We start from the raw sequence: 25,700 nt of genomic DNA on the forward strand, positions 1-25,700 counted from the left end.
CTGTAATATTAGAGTTTTTTCTACGACGAATTAGCTTGTGCAAGCCTATTCAAAGTCATGTGTATATAAAAACACTGTATATATGAGGCTTAAATCATGTATTTGTAAATGCTTAGATTATTATATTAATAAACTCGAAATCGATATAGCCGATCTTTTGTTAATACTATGAAATATTTGTCAAAACCTGCTGCGCCGAGGATCGGCAGAGTTCTACTTTTGAAATCGATGATTCGCTGTTTTGCGATTGCCGCATCGTTTTCTGGTTTTTGGTAAATAAATGCGTGTCGCGTATGTTCCACTATTGCGACGAAAGATCCATCTGGAGGCAAAGATTTTCAGGTTTTAGTAGTTTTAGTAGTAGTTAATTGAGTGGGTCGAAAAGAGACAAAATGGAAAACCAAAAAAGCCTGATCCTGAAAACAGGATGGCCGTTTTAATCGACGAAATAAATTCCCGGTTTATTCCCGGTTCGGAAACATTTTTCATGGTCAATGAAATTTAAAAAATGGAACAATAAAGCTAAAAAATTGTTCACTTGATAATGTTCACGTATAAAATTGAGGGTACTAACATTTTTCAATATAAAAAAATATAAATCCCCGTTATCATTTTCAATGCTCTAAATTAAAACATCAATCAATTAACTTTAAAATTGTCAAAATTATATAATTTTAAGGAATTTTAAGCTAGAAACATGAAATATTAAAAAATTGAAAAAATTTTAACTGAGCACTTCTTATACTAGAAATTCAATTATTTTCTTTTTAAACAAATAAACAAAAATCAAAAATACTATTGTAATCTGAAAAAAAAACAAATAAAATTTTCGGACAAAAATAAAAAACAGGAAAGAAAAATGACAAGGCAGCCAACCACATCTCCTTCCTTCTCTTTTTCCTTCTTTCGTCTTTTTTATTTTTATTATCATCGAATTACAATAAAATAAAAATGAAACATAAATAAATAAAATTGCATTACCAGTACCGAAACGTTGGTAATGAAATTTTATTTATTTATTAATGTTTTTTTTATTTTACTGTAATTTGATAATAATAAAAATAAAAAAGACGAAAGAAGGAAAAAGAGAAGGAAGGGGATGTGGTTGGCTGCCTTCACATTTTTGTTTCCACTTTTTTATTTTTGTCCGAAAATTTTATTTGTTTTTTGTTTTTTTTCAGATTACAATAGTATTTTTGGTTTTTGTTTATTTGTTGTGGTCCAAATTTGGTCGTTGGATTCTTGTTTTTGCATCAATTTTATTATTGGACGTTAAATGAGATTTTTAATTTGGATTATGTTCTAATTTAAATTTCTTAAATTTTTCTAAATATCTGTCAAAATTAATTAAATTTTTTCTACAATTATCAGAAAATCCGGCAAATTTTAGACAATTTCTTTGCAATTTGGATGTATAAATAACAATTCAACATTTATTATTTGCAGGCAAAATTTGAGTAATTTTAAGAGATATGTAGATTCATAGGAAAATTAAAAATAATTTTTCATTTTGAAAAATTATTTTAAGAGAATCTTTTTTAAAAGTTTTTCAAAGATTTAACCAAATTTTCAAAAAAGATTCTAGAAGATTTTAAGAAAACTTTCTAAAATTTTCATGATAATTTTAAATCTTTTTAAAACTCCTAAACATCTTTAAAATTACTCAAATTTTTTCTACAAATGTTAATTTGTAAATTATACATCAAAATTGAAAAATTTCACTTACAAATTAAGCATTTTTGAAACACAACAATTAAAATTGTAACGTTCAAAGTTTAAAGGCTCTTCGAAATTTTAACGATTCCAGGTTTTCTATGTCAAACAATTCAGTTAAAGATTCTTTACATTTAAATATTTGGTTTCAAGTTACTTGTTTTAAATAAAAATTCAAATATTGCTAAATATTCAATAATTAATCTTTTTTTTTAATAAAAATTTGAAATTAAATGGGTTAAAAATTGAATATTTTAGACCAAAACAATATTTTAAATTTAATAAAATCATACATTTATTTATTAAATAAAAATGTTTTTTATCCAACAGTTTTTATTTTTTATTTGTTCAAGTCTTTAAGAAAGCATTGAAAAATTCTTTAAATTAAACATGTACGCTTAGAAATAAAAATTTTAAATGAAAAATGTTTAAAGTAAACAAATTTTGAATTACGCTTTGTGAGCTAAATAATAGCATAATTGAAAAACATAACAATTCAACTAATTATGTAAAAACTGTTAAAATCGTACGTGGACAGATTTTTCTTCTACAAATTTGTAAAATTCATGGTAAAAAAAATCACTGTCATTTCCCAGTTTTTCCCGGTCGCAAAAAATTCCTGGTCATTTCCTGGTTTCCCGGTTCAGCAACCGCCCTGTGAAAATTTTAATTCTAGGTGCATTTTGTGTAAAATTTGAAACAAATCGATCAGTATCCTGAGGTTCCGCGTTGAAAAATATAACCTTTAAAAACTGAAAGAAATTTTTTAAGCTGGAAAACCGGGAATTGACAGGGATTTTTTTCGAGAGCTTTTTCGATTTTATTTATTTACTTTTTTTTTATAATTGCAATATAAAACTGAATTTTAGTTCAAAATCAAAGTACTCTTGCGTGAAAATTCAACACTCTGATCTACTTTTTTTTCTCGATTGTAAAATAAAAATGTAACTCATCTTAAAAAGTCGTATTTTTTTGGGCAAATTAAGCTTTTTATGATTAAAAATTTAAATATTTGAATGAAAAATTCTCTTTTTTAGTTGAAAATTTGTCTTTTTTTTTATTAGAAAATTGATCTATAACTATTCTTATTTGGCAAATTATATTTTTTATTTTACTGAAAATGTAACTATTCCAGTTTAATAATCTAACACTTTGGTTAAAAATTCTTACCGGGCTGAAAATATATTTTCTAAACTAAAAACTTAATTATTCAATATTTGGTTGAAAAATAATCACTATCTTTGAAAATGTAATTAAGTTATTAAAATTACGTTGTTCGTTTGTTTAAAAATTATGTTTTTCAAACTGAAAATCTATTTTGATTGAATATTCCATTTTTTTAGATTTAAATTTATCTCTATGGTTGAACAATTATTATTTTTTTACTGAAAAATATTCAATTTTTCGTTGACAATTGATCTTTTTCGCTTAAAAATTCATATATATTGTTGAAAAAACGTTTTTTGTTTGTTTTTTTGTAGAAATTAACCTTTTTGGTTGAAAATTCAATTATTCCAGTTGATGATTCATAATTTAATTTAAAAATTAATCACTATCTTTGAAAATGTAATTAAGTTATTAAAATTTCGTTGTTTATTTGTTTAAAAATTACGCTTTTCAAACTGAAAATCTATTTTGATTGAATATTCCATTTTTTTAGATTTAAATTCATCTCTTTGGTTGAACAATAATTATTTTTTAACTGAAAAATATTCAATTTTTCGTTGACAATTGATCTTTTTCGCTTAAAATTTCATATATTTTGTTGAAAAAACGTTTTTCGTTTGTTTTTTTTTTGTAAAAATTAATCTTTTTGGTTGAAAATTCAATTATTCCAGTTGATGATTCATAATTTAATTTAAAAATTATTCACTATCTTTGAAAATGTAATTAAGTTATTAAAATTTCGTTGTTTTTTTGTTTAGAAATAATGCTTTTTCAAACTGAAAATCTACTTTGATTAATATTTCATTATTTTAGTTGTAAATTCATCTCTTTGGTTTAACAATAATTTGTTTAAACTGAAAAATATTCCATTTTTTATTGACAATTCATCTTTTTCGCTTGAAAATTCATATATTTTGTTGAAAAATCGTTTTTTTTTGTAGAAATTAATTTTTCTGGTTAAAGACTCATATTTTTGGTTAAAAATTCAATTATTCTAGTTGATGATACATAATTTAATTAAAAAATTAATCACTATCTTTGAAAATGTAATTAAGTTATTAAAATTTCGTTGTTTTTTTTTTAAATTAGGTTTTTTCAGACTAAAAATCTATTTTGATTGAATATTCCATTATTTTAGTTGTAAATTTAACTATTCTTTTTTGCAAACTGAATTTTTTGTTTGACTGATAATGTAACTATTCTAGTTTAATTCTTCACCATTTTAGTTGAACATTTTTCTCTGGTTGAAAATATATTTTCTAAACTAAAAATGTAACTATACAATTTTTGATTGAAAATTCGTCCTTTTTGGGAGAAATTAATCTTGTTTGTAAAGTAATCTTGTTGGCGAAAAATTCAATTATTCCAGTTGATGATTTATAATTTTAATGAAAAATTAATCACTATCTTTGAAAATGTAAATAATTGATTAAAAATTATTAGATTTTTTTGTTTAAAAAATATATTTTTTCAAACTGAAAATCTATTTTGATTGAATATTCCATTATTTTAGCTGTAAATTCATCTCTTTGGTTGAATAATAATTTTTTTAAACTGAAAACTATTAGATTTTTGGTTAACAATTGATCTTTTTCGTTTAAAAATTCATATTATTTGTTGAAAAATCGTTTTTTTTTTTGTAGAAATTAAACTTTTTGGTTGAAAATTCAACTATTTCGATAAAAATGAATGTATTCAACCAAATGTTAAATTCTTAAGCCAAACAGATTAATTTTCAAAAAAAAAAGTTCAATTTTCCACCTAAAAATATAAATTGCTCAAGAAAAAAATTATTTTTCAACTAAACAGTTGTAATTGTATACCAAATTCTTGAATTTCCAACCCAAGAAGAGGAATTTTCTACAAAACAGTTAAATTTTCATGATAAAAAAATTTATATCCAAACAAATTTTTGAATTTTGTACCAAATTCTTAGTTTTCAAGCCAAAACGACGAACTTTTAAGAAAAATGTTAATTTTCCACCAAAAAGACGAATTTTAAAGCAGTTTATTTTTCAATCAAATTTTGATTTTTCAAACGAAACAGACGAATTTTCTAAAAAAAGTGAAATTTTCAATCCAAAAATATAAATTGGTCAAGAAAAAAATGATTTTTCAACCAAATAGTTGTAATTTTATACCAAATTCTTGAATTTTCAAGCCGAAAAGAGGAATATTCTACAAAGTATTTGAATTTTCAACCTGAAAATATAAATTTTCAAAGAAAAAATCTAATTTTGCAGTCAAAAAGATCAATTTTCTACAAAACAGTTAATACAGTTATTTTAACCCAAAAATATGAATTTTTAACGCAATGATTTAAATTTTCAAGAAAAAAATGACTTTGCAACCAAATAGTTTAATTTATTTACTAAATTCTTGAATTTGAAAGTCAAAAAAAAAAGAATTGTTTACACAGCGTTTGAATTTTGAATCTGAAATTTTCAATCTGTAAATGTGAATTTTCAAGAAGAAAAATTATTTTCCAATCAAAAATTAACTTTTTGCCAGAATCTTGTATTTTCAAACCAAAAAGAAGAATTTTTAACAAAACAGGTAATATTTAAACTCAAAAATATGAATTTTTAACAAAAAAAGTTATTTATAAACTAAATAGTTGAATTTTTAACTTAAAAATGCCGATTGGCAGCCGAAAATGGAATATTTAAAGTTTCAATTTAAAAAAATTAATTAAAAAACGGAATTCAACGAAAAACAGATCAAACTTCTGCCAAATTGTGGAATTTAAAGGTGAAAATTAGAAATGTTCAATAAAAAGGATACTTTTCCACCTGATAGTATGAATTTTCAACTTAAATGTTAATTTTCAACCAAAAAGACAAATTGTCAACCAAATAGTTAAATTTTAATTCTAAAACGTAATTTTCTTCAAAACAGTTGAATTTTTGATCTGAAAATATGATTTTTTAAGGAAAAAAAATTATTTTCCAATAAAACAGTTTAATGTTCTACGAAATTTTTGAATTTATAAGCCAAAAAGACGAATTTTATACAAATCATTTGAATTATAAACAAAAACAGTTACTTGTAGATAGAATAGCCAAAGTTGAATTATCAACAAAATAGCTTATCTTTCAAAATTTTTAATTTGCAATTTTAAACCAAATAGTCGAATTTTCAAACCATTACAGCTGAAGATTCATAATTTTAGTTGAAAATTTATCAGTTTGGTTGAAACATTTCTTTTTAGCTAAAAAATAGAACTTTCTTTTTTTCTTTGACCGGAAATTAATTTATTTTTACTGAAAATTCAACCATTCCAGTTGAGGAGTCAGTCTTTAATTTAAAAGTTCATCAGTACGGTTGATAGTTAATTTTTTTAAAGTGAAAAATATTTAAATATTCCATTTTTTGTCAAATTGATCTGTTTTAGTTTAAAATTGAACTATTTCGTTTAAAATTTGTTGTTTTTAGTTGAAAATTCAACTATTTCAATAAAAATGTATATTTTGTTGAAAAATCGTCTTTTTGGTAGATAATTAATATTATTGTTTGAAAATTCACCTTTGTATTCGAAAATTCCATTATTCCAGTCAATAATTCATTACTTTATTTTATTTTACAATTCACCTGACAGTTTTTTTGTTGTGAAAAATTCATTTTTTAAACTTAAAATGTAAATAATCCATTTTTTGGTGAAAACTAATCTTTTATATTCGAAAATTGAGCCATTAGTTTGATAAGCATCTAATATTTTTTAGTTTCTCGAAGACAATACCATTAAAAACTGAAATACATTTTTTAAGCAGGAAAACCGGGAATAGACCGGGAATTTTCTCGAAAGCGTGCTTATTTTTTGGATGATTGCAATATAAAATTTAATTTTGTTTGAAAATTAAAGTACCTTTGCTTAAAAATTCAACGCTTAAGCTTTTTCTGATTGTAAATTAAAATATTTAATTGAAAAAATCTCTTTTTTAGCTGAAAATTTGTATTTTTGGTAGAAAATTTATCTTTTTTGGTAGAAATTAAACTTCTTGTTTGACAATCCATCCTTTTGGTTAAAAATTCAATTATTCTAGCTAAAGATTCCTCATTTGAGTTAAAAATTCATTATTTTGGTTGAAAATTCATCACATTATTTAAAAATTTAATTATTATTTTTTGCAAATTATAAATTTTCTTTTACTGAAAATGTAACTATTCCAGTTTCTACAATTTTAGTTAAAAATTCTTTTCTGGTTGAAAATATATTTTCTAAACTAAAAATTTAACTATTTAATTTTTGGTTTAAAATTCGTCTTTTTTGGTAGAAATTAATCTTGGTTGAAAAATAATCTTGTTCATTAAAAATTCAAATATTCCAATCTCTCTTTGAAAATGTAATTAAGTTATTAAAATTTCGTTGTTTTTTTGTTTAAAAATTACGCTTTTCAAACTGAAAATCTATTTTGATTGAATATTTCATCATTTTAGTCGAAAATTCATCTCATTGGTTGAACAATAATTTTTTTTAACTGAAAACTATTCAATTTTTGGTTGACAATTTATCTTTCTCGCTTAAAAATTCATATATTTTGTTGAAAAATCGTATTTTTTAGTAGAAATTTATCTGCTTGGTTGAAAACTCCACTATTACAGTTGGACATTCATCATTTTAGTTGAAAATTCATATTTTGTTTAAAATTCAACTATTCCAGTTGAGGAGTCATCTTTTTATTTAAAAATTCATCAGTACGGTTGATAGTTAATTTTTTTAACTGAATAATATTTAAATATTCCTTTTTTTGTCAAATTGATCTGTTTTAGTTTAAAATTGAACTATTTCATTTAAAATTTGTTGTTTTTAGTTGAAAATTCAACTATTTCCATAAAAATTGATATTTTTTAATTAAAAATCCATCCATTTTTGTTAAAAAATCGCATCTTTTTGGTAGAAAATTAATGTATCTTATTGAAAATTTAATATTTTAACTTGAAAAGTTAGGAATTTAAAAAGAAATTCAAGAAATGATTTTTTATTATTATTTAATTTTTTTAATTAATCGATGGTGTCATATTAAATAATATCTTGCAACATTATTTGTAAAAGCTTTCTAAATGAAATATATTCAGGGTGGCCGTTTTAATCAAAGAAAAAAATTCCCAATTTTTTCCCGGTTCGCAAACATTTTTCACGGTCAACTGAACAATTTTAAATTAAATTTTAATTGTTGTCGAAAAGTTGCCTATTCAAATCCAGAATTTTAATTCTTTTGGAAAATTCTCTATTCCAACCTATTGTAAAAATAATAATTTTTTTTGTAAAATTCCCTTTTCCATTTCACAATTTAATTTTTTTTTCGAAAAATATAATGTTCAATTCAGAATTGCTATTCTCCTGGATAAATTCTAGTTCCAACTCAAAATTGGTTAAAAATTGAAAATTCCTTCTTCAAATCCGGAATTTTAATACTTTTCGAAAATTCTCTGCTTCAGTTAGGAATTATAATTTTTTAGTAAAATTCCCTATTAAAATTCATAATTTAAATTTTTTTTGAAAATATCCAATTTCAACTTAAAATTAGAATTCATTTTTTAAAAAAATGCCCTCTTCCAGTTTGGAATTGATTTAAATTAAAAAATTCCCTGATTCAACTCAAAATTAGAATTCTTTGGAAAAAGTTTCTGTTAAATTCAGAATTTTTCTCCTTTTCGGAAATTTCCAGTACTAGTTTGGAATTTTTAAAAATTTGAAAATTCCCGGTTCCAAGTCAGAATTATTATTAATCATTTTTGAAAATTATGTAAATCGTTATTAATCTTTTTAAATATTCTTTCAAAATTAATTGTTCGAAATAAAAAATCATTTTCAATTTTCCTAGGAAATGGTTTTTCTTCTTCTGAAGCCTGTTAAAATTCTTAAAAAGCTTCTAAATTATTTTTCGAAATCTGCCAAAATGTATATTTTTTTAAAAATTAGACCTTGAGCTATTTGCATCGAAATTTTGGTACGAATAGTCGGATTTTGTCGGTACACGTAGACACTTCGTTTAAATTATTTGAAGTCATTGTAAATTTTAACGTAATTTTAAGTTTTTTCTAAAAATAATAGATGTTCAATTGTTATTTATACATCAAATTTCAACCATTTTTCTTATAAATTAAATTTTGTTAAATACAGGATGGCCGCTGGACCGGGAAATGACAGTGAATTTTTTTTAGACTGGAAATTTTAAAAATTTGTAGAAGAAAAATCTGTCCACGCTCGATTTCAACAGTTTTTAAATAATTAGTTGAATTGTTATGTCTTTCAAATATGCTATTATCTAGCTTACAATGCGTAGTTCAAAATATTTTTACTTTAAAAATTTTCCATTTAAAATTTTTGTTTCTAAGCTTACATTTTTAATTTAAAAAATTTTTTAAATGCTTTCTTATAAAGACTTGAACAAATAAAAAATAAAAGCCTTTGATGTTGCAAATTTTGGATAAAAAAACATTTTTATTTAATAAACAAATAATTTTTTCAATTTATCTGTACTGTAAATAATAAAAAGTGAACAATAACGATTTGACAAAACGATTTTAAACCAGTTCAAAATTTAAAAATTTTCAGATTTTAACGCGAAAACATAAACGATTTCAATTTGAAAGTCTTAGTCATTAAATAAAGGTGAAGATGTGACTGAAAGTTTATAAACTATTTTCAACTTAAAAATAAATTCGTAATAATATATTTTTAATTACAGAATTTTATTACACTTAAAAAATTGTTTCAGTCTAAAATATACAATTTTTAACCCATTTAATTTGAAATTTTTAATTAAAAAAAAAAATTAATTATTGAATATTTAGCAATATTTGAATTTTTATTTAAGACAAGTAAATTGAAACCAAATATTTAAATGTAAAGAATCTTTAATTTAATTTTTTGACATAGAAAACCTGGAATCGTTAAAATTTCGAAGAGCCTTTAAACTTTAAACGTTACAATTTTAATTGTTTTATTTGAAAATTGCTTAATTTTTAAGTGAAATTTTTTATTTTTGATATATAATTTACAAATAAACATTTGTAGAAAAAATTTAAGTAAATTTAAGAGATGTTTAGGAGTTTTAAAAAGATTTAAAATTATCATGAAAATTTTATGAAAGTTTCCTTCAAATCTTCTAGAATCTTTTTTGAAAATTTTCTTTAAATCTTTGAAAAACTTTTTCAAAATATTCTCTTAAAATAATTTTTCAAAATGAAAGTGGTTTTATTATTTTGAAGCCTTTCACAATTCTTGAAAAACGTCTACATATCTCTTTAAATGACTGAAATTTCGTCTATGAATAATAAATATTCAATTGTTATATATACATTCAAATTGCAAAAAATTTTCTAAAATTTGCAGGATTTTCTTAAAATTTTATAAAAAATTGAATTAATTTTGACAGATATTTAGAAGTTCTGAAAAAAATTTCCAAAATAATTTTAAATTTAAAACAACTTCTAGATTTCTCACAATTTTGAAGCTTTCCAAGGACGTTTAAACTATTTAAAAAGAAAATAATTGAATTTCTAATTTAAGAAGTGTTCAGTTAAAAATTTTTGAATTTTTCAATATTTGATGTTTCTAGTTTAAAATTCCTTAAAATTATATAATTTTGAAAATTTTAAAGTTCATTGATTGATTTTTTAATTTATAACATTGAAAATGATAACGCACAATTTTTATTACCTCAAGTGGAATTTTTTTTAGCTTTAGTGTTCCATTTTTTAAATTTTATTGACTGCAAAAAAAGTTTGCGAAGCGGGAAAAAACTGGGAAATGACCGGGAATTTATTTCGTCGATTAAAATGGCCACCCTGTGAAAAGAACAATTAAAATTTTAACGTTCAAAGTTTAGTTTTTTTTTGTTTAGTTTTGAATATTTAATTTATAATTACTGAATTTAAACTAACAGTCAGATATTTCTAAATATTAAGTAACTATTCTTTTTCTCAATTGAAATATTTCAAATTGCATCGTTTAAAAATGGAATATTTTCGAGTAAAATTATATTTAAAATTTAATAAGAGCTTCTAATTATAAATATATTATTTTGAAGTTATTTAAAAATTTAAAATAGTTTATAAAGTTTCAATACGGCGTTTACATTTGCTTAATTAATGAGACTTTCCAATTGAGACAGTGTAATTTTTTAACGTTAAAATCTGGACAATCTGAAATTGTGAAATGATTTTGAATCGTCTTGTACGATCAATTGTTTAATTTTCAAATCTTAAAGTACAATTCAATTTAAAAAATCATGAATTAATTTATATTCACAGTTGATCAAATAAAATTTTTTTATCCAAAATCTTCAATTTTAAACACTTCTAATTTTTTATTGTTTAAGTCTTTGAATTGAAATGTACACTTAAAAATTAAAAATGGAAAATTTTTAAAATGAAAGCTTTTCAAATTACGCAATTCTAAACTGAATGACCCCACAATTGAAATAGATCAGAAATTAACTAATTATTTAAAAACCTGTTAAAGCTGGAAAGATTTTTTTCCCTAAAAATTGGTAAAATTCCCGGTCACTTGGCATTCCAACATTTCATAATTTGAATAGACACTCTTATTTTCATATTAGCCTAATTTAAGTCACAGAAAAATTAATTAATATTGATATCATGATATAGATCGATCTGTGTCAAATTTTGAACATGTTCTAAAAATGAAAGGCTATTAGTGATTTCCAAATAATTTTCCACCCACTCAAGAAGTAAATAAACAAACAAAAAATTCTTACTGGGAGGAGAAATGCAAAACTTGTTATTAGTTTTGCTGGCTACGACGTAACCAAAACCTGGGAAGGTCCAAACGTGTTCCGGGTCCCAATTTTCGTCGTCAGATTGTTTAGTTACCCAGACACAACCATCATGATCGTGCCTGAGACAGAGCATCTGGCCAGTCTGAATTTTCTGCGTAAAAAGTATACAATTACTGCTGCCAAGCATCGAAATATTACTTGTGCTGTGAGTAGTCATGTCAACTCTTTGAAGAACATTTTCCCTTCCTGCCAAGTCACATTCCTCGAGCTGCTCGGCATTAAAACCCATCACGGGTTGTTCCGCCTTTGCAGGCTGATCTGAACACAAGTGGGCCAATCTAGAATAAATTAATTCATTCATTAATGAATTAATTCATTATAATAGAGACGTTAAAATAATCGTAATAAAATTAGTTAAACTAGCAGTAAAGCATAAACAATTTAAAATTCTACAATAACAAATTTTTTAATATTTAATATTAATTCATTAAAATTATTGGAATTTGAATCAATTATTGATGATCTCCTTTATTTTAAATGAGTGCTTCATCAAAATTGTAAGAAAATTTAAACTGAAATAATTATATTCGTTTATTTAACAAAAAATCGAATGTTTCATGGCATCAAGTCTTTAATTTTATTACTTTCGTCTCGATCGAATTTGTGACGATATATTGCGAATGGTGGTCTACCATTTCGCCACCTGGTGTTGAAAACTGGAACTAGAAAGACTAGGTAATGGTCGTTTTAATCCAAGAAAAAAATTCCCGTTTTTTTTCCCGGTGCGCAAAAACTTTTCATGGTCAATGAAATTTAAAAAGTTTAACTCTAAATCTAATCATTTTTCCATTTGAATGAATTAAAACTGAGCTGCAAATGAAAGCACTCAAAGCGGAACTCTTGAATTTCTAATATTTAAAATTAAAGTTTAAAAGTTTTTTAATTCAATCATTTTCTTTTCAAATCTGATTCAAATGCTCAATAATGTACGCGTGTAAAATGGAAGCCACTAACACTTTTAAGCTGAATAATCTTTAATTAAATGTACTTCAACTGCAAAATAAATTTTTTAACTTTTATAAATTGTAGAGTTCAAAGATTCAGTTCTAAAAATATAAATGCACGTTATCATTTCCAATGCTCGAAAGTCTAAATTGAAGAATCAATCAATGAATTTAAAAATGTTCAAAATGATATCATTTAAATCAATTTTAATTCAGAAACACTAAAAATTAAACGATTATATTCTTTTATAAACTGAACAATTCTTAAATTAAAAGTTAAATTATTTATATTTCAAATAGTTAAAAAATCCTTAAAATGCTTCCAAATTTTATATGAAAATCTTGAAAAACCTGCATGTTGTTTACATTTTTTTTCCAATTTTTCATTATTTTTGTAATTATTTTAGAACTTTTAGACATCCCTTAAAATTAATCCAATTTTTTCTAATTTTTTTTTTAATTCTGCCAAATTAAATAAATTTCCTTAAAATCTTCCAAATTCATTTTTGATAATTTCGTAAACCTTTCTAAATCTTTTTAAATAATCACTAAATTAAAAATAATTTTCAATTTTGATAGGAAATGTTTTTTGATTTTCTGAAGTCATTCAAAATTCTTAAAAAGCTTTTAAATTTTTTGTTCGAAATCTGCCAAAATCTACATTTTGTTTTAAAATTGGCCGTGGGCTGTTTACACTGAAATTCCACAATTTTTTACTTACAAATTAAATTTTTTTAAATAAGACAATTAAAATTTTAATTGATTACGAATGTATTATTTTTATGTTATTTTAAAAATTGAAAATAGTTTATAAAGATTCAATCCGGCGTTTACATTGTATTAAAACGTTAGAAACTGGAAATTCTAAAATTGCAAACAGATTTCGAATCGTCTTCTAAAATTAATTATTAATCAATTTTTAAATCTTAAAGAGCAGTTCAATTTTAAAAATCACTATTAATTTATATTGAAAGTTGATCAACTAAAAATATTTTTTTATCTAAAATCTTCGATCTCAAACGCTTCTAATTTTTAATGGCTTCAGTCTTTAAAACTGCATTTTAAAATTCTTTAAAATAAAATGTATACTTGACCACTAAAATCAAAAATTTGTTAAAGTGGAAGATTTTGGAAATAAGGATTCTAAAATGAATTACATATATAATTGAAAAAGATCACAATTTAACTAATTATTTAAAAAGCGATGGGAATCACAGTTCAGCGGTTGAATATAAATTATTTTCTAGCTCAGAAATATTCAGGAATTACAGTGTTTCATATACAGATTTAAAATTTTGAAATGTATTAATTTATTTAAAAAAAAGTTTTTCTACTTTAAAAGATATCTCTTTAACAAAATGCTCGAAATTTCAACAAAATAATTGAATTTTGAACATAATAGTTGAATATTCAACCTAAAAAGACAAATTGCAACAAAAGAAAAGAATTTTTAAACCAAAAAGACGAATTTTTAACCAAAAAGAATGACTTTTTAACAAAATTGTTGAATTCTCTAGCAAATAGTTGCATTTTCATGAAAGAATATAAAATTTATCTTAAAGAAGAGGCATTTTTTATCACAAAAAAGGTGAGTTTTCATCCAAAAAAGATTCTAGTTAACACAGTAACATCAAAAATTGAATTTTTATTACAAAAAAATAAGTTTCTGCGAAAAAAATTGAATTTTCAATCCAAAAAGCCGAATTTTTTTAACCAAAAAGGATGAATTTTTAACAAAATAGTTAAATTCTCTACCAAATAGTTGCATTTTTATCCACAAAAGATCGATTTTGTACTAAAACAAATGAATTTGCAATAAAAAACAATTTTTTTTATAAGTGGAACTTTCATCCAGAAAATATTTCAGTTCATTTCTTAACACCAAAATCTTTTAAGGATTTAATTAAAACAATCGTGGTTTTAGAATTCAAAGGGAACATTTAAGAATATTTAAATATAAAATTATGCAATTAAAAACTGACTATTAAGGCTCTTAATATCAAATTTGGCAATTTTGAGATTTTAAACGTTTGAATTACAAATTATTATCGATTTAGGAGGATTTCAATTGTAATGATTTTTTTTACATTTTACAGCACTTATTTTCAGAGAATATTAAAAAAATGCAAAACATTCATTTAAGAAAAAATATTTTCAATTTTTTAAAATATTTTGAAAGGTTTCAAGATTATAAAAAAAATTTTTTAGGTTTCCTGGGAATATTTGAAGTGAGTCTTCATTTTAATAATTAATTTTAAAAGTTTATTTAAAAAGATTGTATAAAGTTTTCAAAGGGTTTCCTAAAATTTTGGATAAGAATATAGAAGATTTCAAAGCAAAAAATATTTCCAAAATGATCAAAAAAGAATCCGGAAGATTTAAAGACAATTTATTTAAATTGTTAGATTTTTTTCAAAATTTTATTTAAAAAACTCGAGTCGTTTTAAAAGATATTTAAAAGTTATTAAAAAATTGTAAATATAATTAAAACTTTTTTAAAATAATTAAATAAAATATATATTTTTAAGATTGCCCAATAAAATAATTTTAAATAAAATATTTTGAAAGGTTTCAAGATTATAAGTTTTTTTTTAAGATTCCTGCGAATATTTAAAGTGATTCTTATTTTTTAAATTATTTAAAAAGATTTCATAAAAACTTCCAATTCCAAAATTATTAAAACAAAATTCGGAAGATTTTAAGGCAATTTATTTAAATTTGCAGCACTTTTTTAAATTTCGGAAATATTCGACTCAGTTTTAATGATATTTAGAAATTTCAAAAAAAATTTTTAATAATTAATAATTTTAAAATATTTTACAAACATGACAAATATTTCAAAAAATAACAACGATTTTGAATATTCGAGTGATTTCAAACGTCTACAAAAGATTTCTGAAATATTTCAAAGGATTCTTGAGGATTTGAAAAGATTACATGATTTTCCAAAATTTCAACAAGGATTTTAAACGATTTCAATTTTTTTTGAAGATTTTAAAATATTTTACAAAGATTTCAAAGAATTAATAAGGGTTTCTATAGCTTTTAAGAATATCAAAGATTTAATTAATATTACAAGATGTTATTAAATATTTTAGCACGATAGAGTAAATAAATAATGAAATAATACTAAAAACGTAATTCATTATTTCTTGAATTTGTCTCAGTCCATCAATTTTAATAAAAATTCAAACAACATTTTTAAAAATACTTTTTGAATACTTAAAATTTAGAACATATTAAGGTAAAATATTGTGGGCAATATATTAAAATCAATTCAAACCGCTTCAAATTCCTAACTTTTCAAGTAGAAATTTGAATTTTCAACAAAAAGAAATAATTTTTTACCAAAAAGAAGAGTTTTCAAAATATTACATTAATTCTCAATCAAATAGCTGAATTTTCAATAGAAAAAGACCAATTTTCAAAAACATAGATGAATTTTGAACTAAAAAAGATCAGTTTTGAGTCAAAAATAGAATATTTAAATTTTCAGTTAAAAAAATTATTTTTCCACTAACAAAACCAGATTTATTTTGTAAACAAATTTAATTAAACTCTTAACCTAGTAGTTTTATTTTTAAATAAAAATGTAAATTTTCAATCAAAATTATGAATATTTCAATACATTATCAAATACAAAAAGACAAATTTTTAACCAAATAGTTCAAAAGTTCAAAAATGTACACCAGATATAAAAAATTTCAAAACATTACAACGATTTTAAACGATTTAAATTTTTTAGAAGGAGTTTTTAAGAATTTTTTAGAGGATTTCACAAGATATCATTAAGGTTTTAAATATTTCAATAATTGTGAAAGAATACAAAAGATTTCAGAAAGATTTTACTAATATTTCAAAGACTTTATAAGGATTTCAAAAGATTTCACAAACTTTTCGTATACTTCAAAGCTTTCAAGGACGTGAAGGATTTCAAGAAGGATGCAGTACAAGAGATTTCAAAACATTTCAAACATTTCAAATATTTTTAACAATATCAACTTTTTTTAGAAGATTTCAAAAGATTTAAAAAAGATTTCATATATTGCAGTGATTTTAAACGATTATAAAAAATCTCAGAGAGATTTCACAAATATTAAAAATATTCCAGTGATTTCAAACGAATACAAAAGACTTCAGAAATATCTCAAAAATATTTCAAAGAAATTATAAGGATTTCAAAAGATTTCGAGAATTCCAAAGATTTCCACACTAGATTTCAAAGATTTCAAAAAGATTTTAATTACTTTAAATGATTTCCAAAGGTTTCAAACAAATTTGGAACTCTGAATTAAAGAATCAAGCAATGAACTTAAAAAATGTTCAAAATTAAATTATTTTTAATAATTTTTAGGTAGACACATCAAAAATGGAGAAATAACTTTTTTAACTTAACATTTCTGTGATTAAAAGTTAAATTATTTTTATTTTAAATAGTCTAGGCATCCTTTAAAAGCTTCAAAATTTTATTTCAAAATCTTGAAAAAGCTAGAAGTGGTTTTAAATTTTTCCGAATTCAAAATAATTTTTGAATTTTTTGTCACAACTTTTAAATATATTTCAAAATGAATTGAAGTTTTTCTATAACTTTTAGAAAATCCTGTAAATTAAACATAAAAATCAAAGTTTTAAAAAGATTTGAATTAAATTTAAAACTTGAAATCATTTGAAATACTTACAGCTGAATTTAAAATAAAATGTAGACTTTTGCAGATTTCAAACAAAAAATTTGGAATTTTTTCAAGAATTGTGAAAGACTACAAAAGAATAAAAATTTTCTTAAGATTGTTAGGAAAATTGAAAATGATTTTTCACTTTGAAAAATTATTGTAACAGAAAGTTTAAGAAGGTTTTAAAAGATTTAAAAAATGATCAAAGCAGAACATGGAAGATTTTAGGGATTTCATTTAATTTGCTGGATTTTCAAAAATGGTAGGAAAATTTCGATTAGTTTTAAAATATATTTAGAAGTTCTGAAAAATATGTTAACACAATTCGTTTAAATCACTTGAAATAATTTCAAGTAATTGTAAATTGTAAAAGGTTTAAAAGTTCTTCGAAAATCTAAAGATTCATAGCTTTCTCTTTAAAACAATTCGGTTTAAAATTGATTTCTTTTAAATATTTATTTTCAATTTACTCATCTTAAATGAACAGTGAAATATTGCTAAATATTAAATACTTATTCTTATTCTACATCAAGAAATTTCAAACTAACTGGAAAAAAAATAATTTAAACTCACTATATTTTAAATTTAATAAAACCATTTAATTATGACTATATTATTATGGATTTATTTTTAAGTTGAAAATAGTAAAACGCACGTCTACATTTTTAATAGCTGAAAAAATTAACAGAAATAATATATTAATATATTTATTTATTAAATTTAATATAAAACCACGTTTTCAATTAAAAAAATCTTCGATTTTAAAAACTTCTAATTTTTCATTTTTATAACCTTTAAAACTGCATTTTAAAATTCTTAAAATTAAAACATAAGGTTCAAAATTAAAAATCTAAAATGCAAAATTTTTAAAGTGAAAGATTTTCGAATTAAGCATTCTAAACTAAATAATATAACAATTCATAAAAATCATAATTTAGGAAATTATTTAAAAACGGTTGAAATCAAACTTGAACAAAATTTTTATTTTAAAAATTTTGTAAAATTTCCAGTGAAAAAATAAATTCACTGTCATTTCCCGGTTTTCCCCGGTCATTTCCCGGTCCAGCGGCCACCCTGAACAAGAATGCAGTACAAGAGATTTCAAAATATTTCAAATATTTTAAACAATATTAATTATTTTTAAAGATTGAAAAAGATTAAAATTTTTTTTTTAATATTCCAGTGATTTTAAATGATAATAAAAATTTTCAGAAAGATTTCAAAGGATTCCTAAAGATTTCAAAAGATTTAAAGAATTTTTAAATTAAACGATTTCGAAAGGTTTCAAACAAATTTAGAAGATTTTCAAAGAATTTAATGATTTCAAATAAATAAAAAAGCTTTCACAATCAAAGATAAATGAAAGATTTGACAAATATTTTGAAGACTTTATAAAAATTTCAAGGACTTTAAAGATTTTACAAAAGCTTTTAATAATTTCAAAAGATTTCACGGAAATCTTAGGCTTTCACTAAGGTTCGCAATATTAAAAAAAATTCCAACGCATTCACAAAGATTTCGAAGACTTTGCAAATATTTAAAAATAATCCCAAACTTCGCAAAAAATTCAAGAATTTGTCTATGATTCGGTTTTCTTTAGAAATTTTTGTAAAATAAAAAGTGAAATCTCTCACTTTTTTACATGTATAGCAAACGTTTATTTCATTATTTGATGTAAAAAAAAAGGAAAAGACCTGAAAAACCCCTTAAATTTTATTTCAAAGAATCGACAAAGAATCGATTTCTAATCTTTAAATCCTTCAAATAATAAAACGAACAATTAAATAATATTATAGATATAAAAAAAAACAATTACCTAGAGTGAATTTCCTCTGTCAAGGCTTCATTAGGTAGAAATTCTCCACCAGTGTCGCCTTTTAAAAGTTCACTCCACATCAATCCACTCTCAGATTTCGTCAACTCGATTTCCAGGGTATCATCTTTCGTTTTCCAAGTCGCTAAATTAGATTCCAGTTTGTGCTGAGTGTCACCTTCAATTAAAATCACATCCTTCATCCCAACGGATATTTTTGTAGAGTTAACATCAACTTTTGCCGGAATATTACTGCATTTATCGGGAATTTTCAACCAGACCGTGAGAGAATCTTCATCCTGTGACCAGCAATATTTTGGAATCTTAATCTCTTGAGCGCTTCGGGATTCTTGTTCTTTTTCTATCGGATGAAGGGAATCATGCTCGAAAACCACTGGATCCTGACTAGCAGTATGAAAATAATTGCCATTCTTTTCCACATAGATGTACTCGACTGTGCCTTTTACTTTTAAAATTTGTTTCCTGAATAGCGACAAGATCGGCAAAGATCCCTCATCTTTTTTATACGAGTATGTTAGTAGAGTTAAACGAGAGGATTTTTTTGTTTCGAATTCCACAACGCTGTAGATACTGACAATGAGGGAAGAATTCTCCTTTATGTGTTGCACATCCATGATAATTCCCGAATCGACATCATCGAAAATGAAAGGTTGATTCTGGGAGTCTTCGATTAAAAATTCTAGATTTTTACCTCCGTTGGAGATGGCTGTGATTTCGTTGGAAGCAAAGCCGATTGATGGATTGTATTTGGGTTGGGATTCGGACAATGGTTTTAATGTGTGGATTTTTTCGAGATTTCCTGCTTTTGTAAATCGCCATACTACTCCCGTCTTATCGACGAACCAGCAAGATTCATCAAAGGGATTCAAGAAGAGATGATTGTGAAGGGCAAACAATCTTGCTTCAAGCCATGATTCCTGAGAGGGACTTAATTCCACATGCAAAACCTCTGGAAATTATTTTACATAATTATTTTACATAATTATTTAAAATAATCGATATTTTATACAATTTTCGAGATTTTTATTTTAGAAACAATTTTATTTCAGGTTTTCCCAATAAATAGTAAATTATAATTTAAAGATTTTAAATCCAATGGCCGAAATGCTCTAAAAATAAGGTAAATGCAGACATTTTTCATAAAAGATACAAAAAAATTACGAATTTTCAACAAAACAGTGATTTTGCAAAAAAAAAAAATTAATCCTGAACCTAAACAGATAATCTTTTATACAAACAGTTGTATTTTTAATAAAAAAAGCTTTAAAAAAAGGTAAATTTTTAACCAAGAAAGATTTCTCGGACAGAAAAAGAATGTCTAACAAATTAATTAATGTCTAACGGATTAATTTTAAGCTGAAATACAAATTATATCCAAAAACGATAGAATTTATAGCAAAAGTTGAATTTTCAACCCGAAAATATAAATTTGCAACAAAGAAGTTTACGCCCAACCAAATAGTTAAATTTTCTACCAGAAAAGTGGAATTTACCATTCAAAAATACAAATTTTTAACTAAAACAGATAAATTTTAAGCCAAACGTTGCATTTTTAATCACAAACTTTAATTTTTTACAAAAAAGGTTTAATTTTTACCCAAAAATATGAATTTTAAACAAAATAATTCAATTTTCAAATCAAAAAGCCGAATTTTTAACCAAAACAGATTAATTTTCAGCCAAACGTTGCATTTTTTTTATCGAAGAGTTGAATTTTCTGCAAAACTGTTGAATTTTCAATCCGAGATTATGAATTTTCAACAAAAAAGTTGATTTTCAACCATATAGTTCAACTTTCTACCAGAAAAATTGAATTTCTAATTCACAAAAACAATTTTTTGACCAAAAAAATCCATTTTTAGCCCAACGTTGCATTTTTAATAAAAAAGTTTAATTGTCTACTAAGAGTTGAATTTTCAACTTTAAAACACGAATTTTCAACAATGCAGTTAAAATTTTAACCAAAAAAGATATTTCAGCCAAGAAAAATAATTCAACCCAATTTATTATATAAAAAATTCAAAATTAGAAACACATAAAGTAAAATTATCTGGATTATTTCTTTGAGAAGCAATTTCAATTCAGGCTTTCTCAATAAATAGTCAATCATGATGAATTTTCAAAACAAAAGTGAAAATTTTAATAAAACAGTTAAGTTTGTATACTAAAAAGACGAATTATCTACAAAAAAGTTCACATTTCAACCCGAAAATATAAATTTTCAACAAAGAAGTTCACGCCCAACTAAATAGTTCAATCTTCTGCCAAAAAAGTGGAATTTTTAATTTAAAAAGACAAGTTTTTCTACAAAATAGTTGGATTTTTGATAAAAAAAATATCTATTTCTAACAAAGTTCATTTGCAATCGAATAGTTGAATTTACGAAGAAAAAATAACCATTTTAAACTAAAACAGATTAATTTTTAGCCAAACGTTGAGTTTTTTATCGAAAAGTTGAATTTTCTGCAAAACTGTTAAATTTTTAATCCAAAATATGAATTTTCAACCAAAAAGTTAATTTTCAACCGTATAATTGAATTTTCTACCAGTAAAGTTGAATTTCCAACTCATAAAAACGATTTTTTAACAAAAAAAAATTCATTTTTAACCAAAGGTTGCATTTTTAATAAAAGTTTTATTTTCGACTAAAAGAGTTGAATTTTCAACTTTAAAAACAAATTTTCAATAATGCACTTAAATTTTCAAACAAAAAAGATTGAAATATCTTTTATGATTTAAAATTTAATTTTTAAGTCCAATTACCGAAATGATCTAAAAATAAGGTAAGTAAATACATTTTTTAAGAAAGATAAAAAAAAACGAATTTTCAAACAAAACATTAAATTTTCAGTTGAAAAAAATTAATTACTAAGCCAGGAAAAACACATTTTTAACCAAATATTCCAATTTTCAACAAAAGTAGTTCAACGGTTGTTTCATTTTGAACAAAAAAAAAATGAACTCTCAATAAAAAAAGGTATTACTTGATATTTTAACAACAACAAAAAAGACGAATTTCCAAGAAAACAGAGAAATTTTCAACAACAAAAAATTTAATCCTGAATCGAAACAGATTATTTTTTATACAAACAGTTGTATTTTTAATAAAAAAAGTTAAAATTTGTAACAAAAGAGGTAAATTTCCGAATAAAAAAACAAGCTTTAAAAAAAGGTAAATTTTCAACCAAGAAAGAATTCTCGGACAGAAAAAGAATGTCTAACAAATTAATTAATATCTAGAGGATTAATTTTCAGCTAAAATATCAATTATAGCAAAAAACGATGGAATTGATAGAAAAACTTGAATTTTCGAAACAAAAAAAAATGTTAACAAAACAGTTACATTTGTATACTAAAAAGACGAATTATCAACAAAATAATTGAATTTACAACCAGATTTACTACCAGAAAAGTTGAATTTCTAATTCACAAAAACGATTTTTTAACAAACGCGTTAATTTTTTGCCAGAAGTTGCATTTTTAATAAAAAAAGTTAAGTTTTCTAGTAAGAGTTGAATTTTCAACTTTAAAAGACGAATTTTCAACAATGCAGTTAAATTTTCATCCAAGAAATATATTTCAGTCAAGAAAAAAAATGCAACATAATTTATTATATTAAAAATTAGAAACGCGTGAGGTATAATTATCTGGATTATTTCTCTGAGGAGAAATTTCATTTCAGGCTTTCCCAATAATTAGTAAATTATGATTTAAGATTTTAAATCCAATAACCGAAATTCTTTAAAAATAGGGTAAATAGAGACATTTTTCATGAAGGATGAAAAAAAAAAACGAATTTTCAACCATTTTGAACCAAAAAAAAGATGAACTCTCAATAAAAAAAGGTATTATTTAATATTTTAACCAAAAAATGTTGATTTTAAATTGAAAGGCCAGTTTAATTCTACTTAAAAAGAATATATTTTCAAAAAAATAGTGAATTATCAAGAAAAAATTAAATCCTTAACCGAAATAGAATATTTTTTATACAAACAGTTGCATTTTTAATCAAAAAAGTTGAAATTTCTACAAAAAGGGGTGAATTTCCAAATTAAAAAAAATAAGCTTTTAAAAAAAAAGGTAAATTTTCAGCCAAGAAAGATTTCTCGGGCAGAAAAAGAATATCTAATGGATTTTTTTTTAGCTAAAATATCAATTTTATCCAGAAACGATGGAATTTATAGCAGGAGATGAATTTTCTAAACAGAAAGGAAAATTAAAAAAAAAAGTTGAAAAGTTAAATTTTTGATCAAAAAATATTTATTGCTAGCAAAGTTTAATTTCAATCGAACAGTTGAATTTAAGATTCGAAAATACCAATTTGTAACTAAAACAGATTAATTTTCAGCCAAACGTTGCATTTTTTATCGAAAAGTTGAATTTTCTGCAAAACTGTTGAAATTTAAATCCAAAAATATAAATTTTCAACAAAAAAGTTTATTCTCAACCATATTTTCTACCAGAAAAGTTGAATTTCCAATTCACAAAAACGATTTTTTAACAAACAATTAATTTTTAGCCAAAGGTTGCATTTTTAATGAAAAAGTTTAAATTTCTACTAAAAGAGTTGAATTTTCAATTTTAAAAGACGAATTTTCAACAATGCAGTTAAATTTTCAATGAAAAAAAATATTTCAGTCAAGAAAAAAAAATCAACCCAATAAAAATGGAATAATTTTCAGCCAAACGTTGCTTTTTTAATCGAAAAGTTGAATTTTCAATAAAAAACGTTAATTTTCAGCCAAATAGTTGAATTAACGATTCAAAAAGACCAATTTTTAACTAAAATACATTAATTTTTAGCCAAACGATACATTTTCAAGTCAAAAAGAGGAAATTTCTACAAAACAGTTGAATTTTTAACCCGAAAATATTCATTTCAACCATATAGTTTTATTTTCTACCAAACTTTTGAATCTGGAATTCAAAAAAACGGATTTTCACCTAAGACACATTAATTTTCAGCCAAACGTTGCATTTTTTATCGAAAAGTGGAATTTTCTACTAAAAGAGTTCTATTTTCAATTTCAAAATACGAATTTTTATTTTAAAAAAAGCTTAAAACCAAATTGTTGAATTTTGAATTCAAAAAGACGAATTTTCGACCAAAAATATAATTTTTTAACAAAAATTTCACTTTCAATTGATAGCTGAAAGATTCTACCAGAAAAGTTAAATTTTCCACCAAGAGAGATTTTTTAGACAAAAAATTTATTTAATTTTCAAACCAAAAAGACAAATTTTCTACAAAACACTAGGATTCTTAACCAGAAAATACGAATTTTTAACAAAAAAGTTCATTTTCAATCGAATATAGTTGAATTTTCTACGAAAATATTTGAATTTTCAACCAAGAAAAAAATTTTCAAGCAAACTGCTGTATTTTCAAGTCAAAAAGACGAACTTTCTATAAAACAGTTGAATTTTTAATCCGAAATTACGAATTTTCAACAAAAAAAGTCCTTTTTCAACCAAATTATTCAATTTTCTACAGGAAAAGTTGAATTTCGAATTCAAATATACGAATTTTGAACCAAAACAGATTAATTTTTCAGCCAAAGGTTACATTTTTAAACAAAAAGTTGAATTTTCTACAAAACAATTGAATTTTTAGCCCCAAAATATAAAATTTCAAAACAAACAAGTTAAGTAAAGAGAGAAACAAGATAACTAAAGCCTGAGATAAACAAACAAAAAATTTGATAATTGATAGACTAAATAATATGATAAGATCTGATAATAATCGATGTTCATTTAAAAAATAAAATATATTATAGGTTAGAAACATCGAAAATCTGTAATCATTTCTATAATAGTTCAGTCATAATAATTGATTTAATAATTTAAATTATATTTAAATGTAATATCTACAAAAAACTTATTATTTGTATATAAAATCAAAAGAAAATCTACAAAATAAGTGATATATGATATAGGTTATGTTCAAACATAACAAAAGTTAACTCACCTTTTTCAAGTTGTTTTTCAATTTCTATCGAAATTTCTTCATTGCAGAATTGGTATTTCTCAAAATTGGGATTTAGGAGACGTTCATTTGGACAAAGTTCAATAATTTTCGTCATTTTTTAAACATTTAATTCTTTCTGGGACAGCAGACGTAAACCAGACGCAAGCCAAACGTAAACACGGTCACAAACTTCATGGAACTGAAGAGTAAGCTACCTTATTGACCTTATTGACATTTAAACACATTTAAATCCAATGATTTTTGTTTAAAATAATCAAATCTCCTTGAATAAAATTTAGCTTGAACGATTTTGAATTATCTTAGTGTTTTTGGTCTGAAATTCAACTTTTTCAGGTTATGTTGTTATGTTGCAATCTGATCAAAATATTTAGAATCTTTTACCAATTTTTGATTAATTTTTGAATAATTGAAGGTTATGCTAACGGGTTTCACGGAAAATCGGTTATTTTAAACAAAAATGATTAGATTAAAAATAAGATTTACTATTTTGAATAACATGCAGCAATTTTGAATTATCTTGAACTTTTTTCCGGAAATGGATATTTTTAATTTTTAAAAATTATGTTTCAAAGAAGC

The 25,700-nt window shown here is 23.3% G+C and overlaps 2 protein-coding genes across 3 annotated transcripts in view; one reads left to right on the forward strand and one right to left on the reverse strand.

Moving 5' to 3' along the window:
* Positions 1 to 81: 81 nt before the first annotated feature.
* LOC117167895 (nudC domain-containing protein 1-like) lies at positions 82 to 25,249 on the reverse strand. Its single transcript, XM_033353133.1, has 4 exons — positions 25,104 to 25,249; positions 19,118 to 20,084; positions 11,607 to 11,965; positions 82 to 322 (listed from the first exon to the last, which is right to left on the reverse strand). Exons 1-4 carry the CDS (start codon positions 25,216 to 25,218, stop codon positions 126 to 128), a joined length of 1,638 nt encoding a protein of 545 aa, XP_033209024.1. The 5' UTR covers positions 25,219 to 25,249; the 3' UTR covers positions 82 to 125.
* The window catches only part of LOC117167893 (probable DNA helicase MCM9), a 54,833-nt gene continuing 54,318 nt past the window's right edge, over positions 25,186 to 25,700 (forward strand). The window contains exon 1 of one of the 2 annotated variants that reach the window (XM_033353132.1): positions 25,186 to 25,309. The gene's annotated coding sequence lies outside the window, so the exon portion shown is untranslated. The remainder of the gene's footprint in view (positions 25,310 to 25,700) is intronic. The other variant, XM_033353128.1, reaches the window with a different exon arrangement.

The sequence above is a fragment of the Belonocnema kinseyi genome, chromosome 2, assembly GCF_010883055.1.
Source record: "Belonocnema kinseyi isolate 2016_QV_RU_SX_M_011 chromosome 2, B_treatae_v1, whole genome shotgun sequence".
Taxonomy (NCBI): Eukaryota; Metazoa; Arthropoda; class Insecta; order Hymenoptera; family Cynipidae; genus Belonocnema; species Belonocnema kinseyi.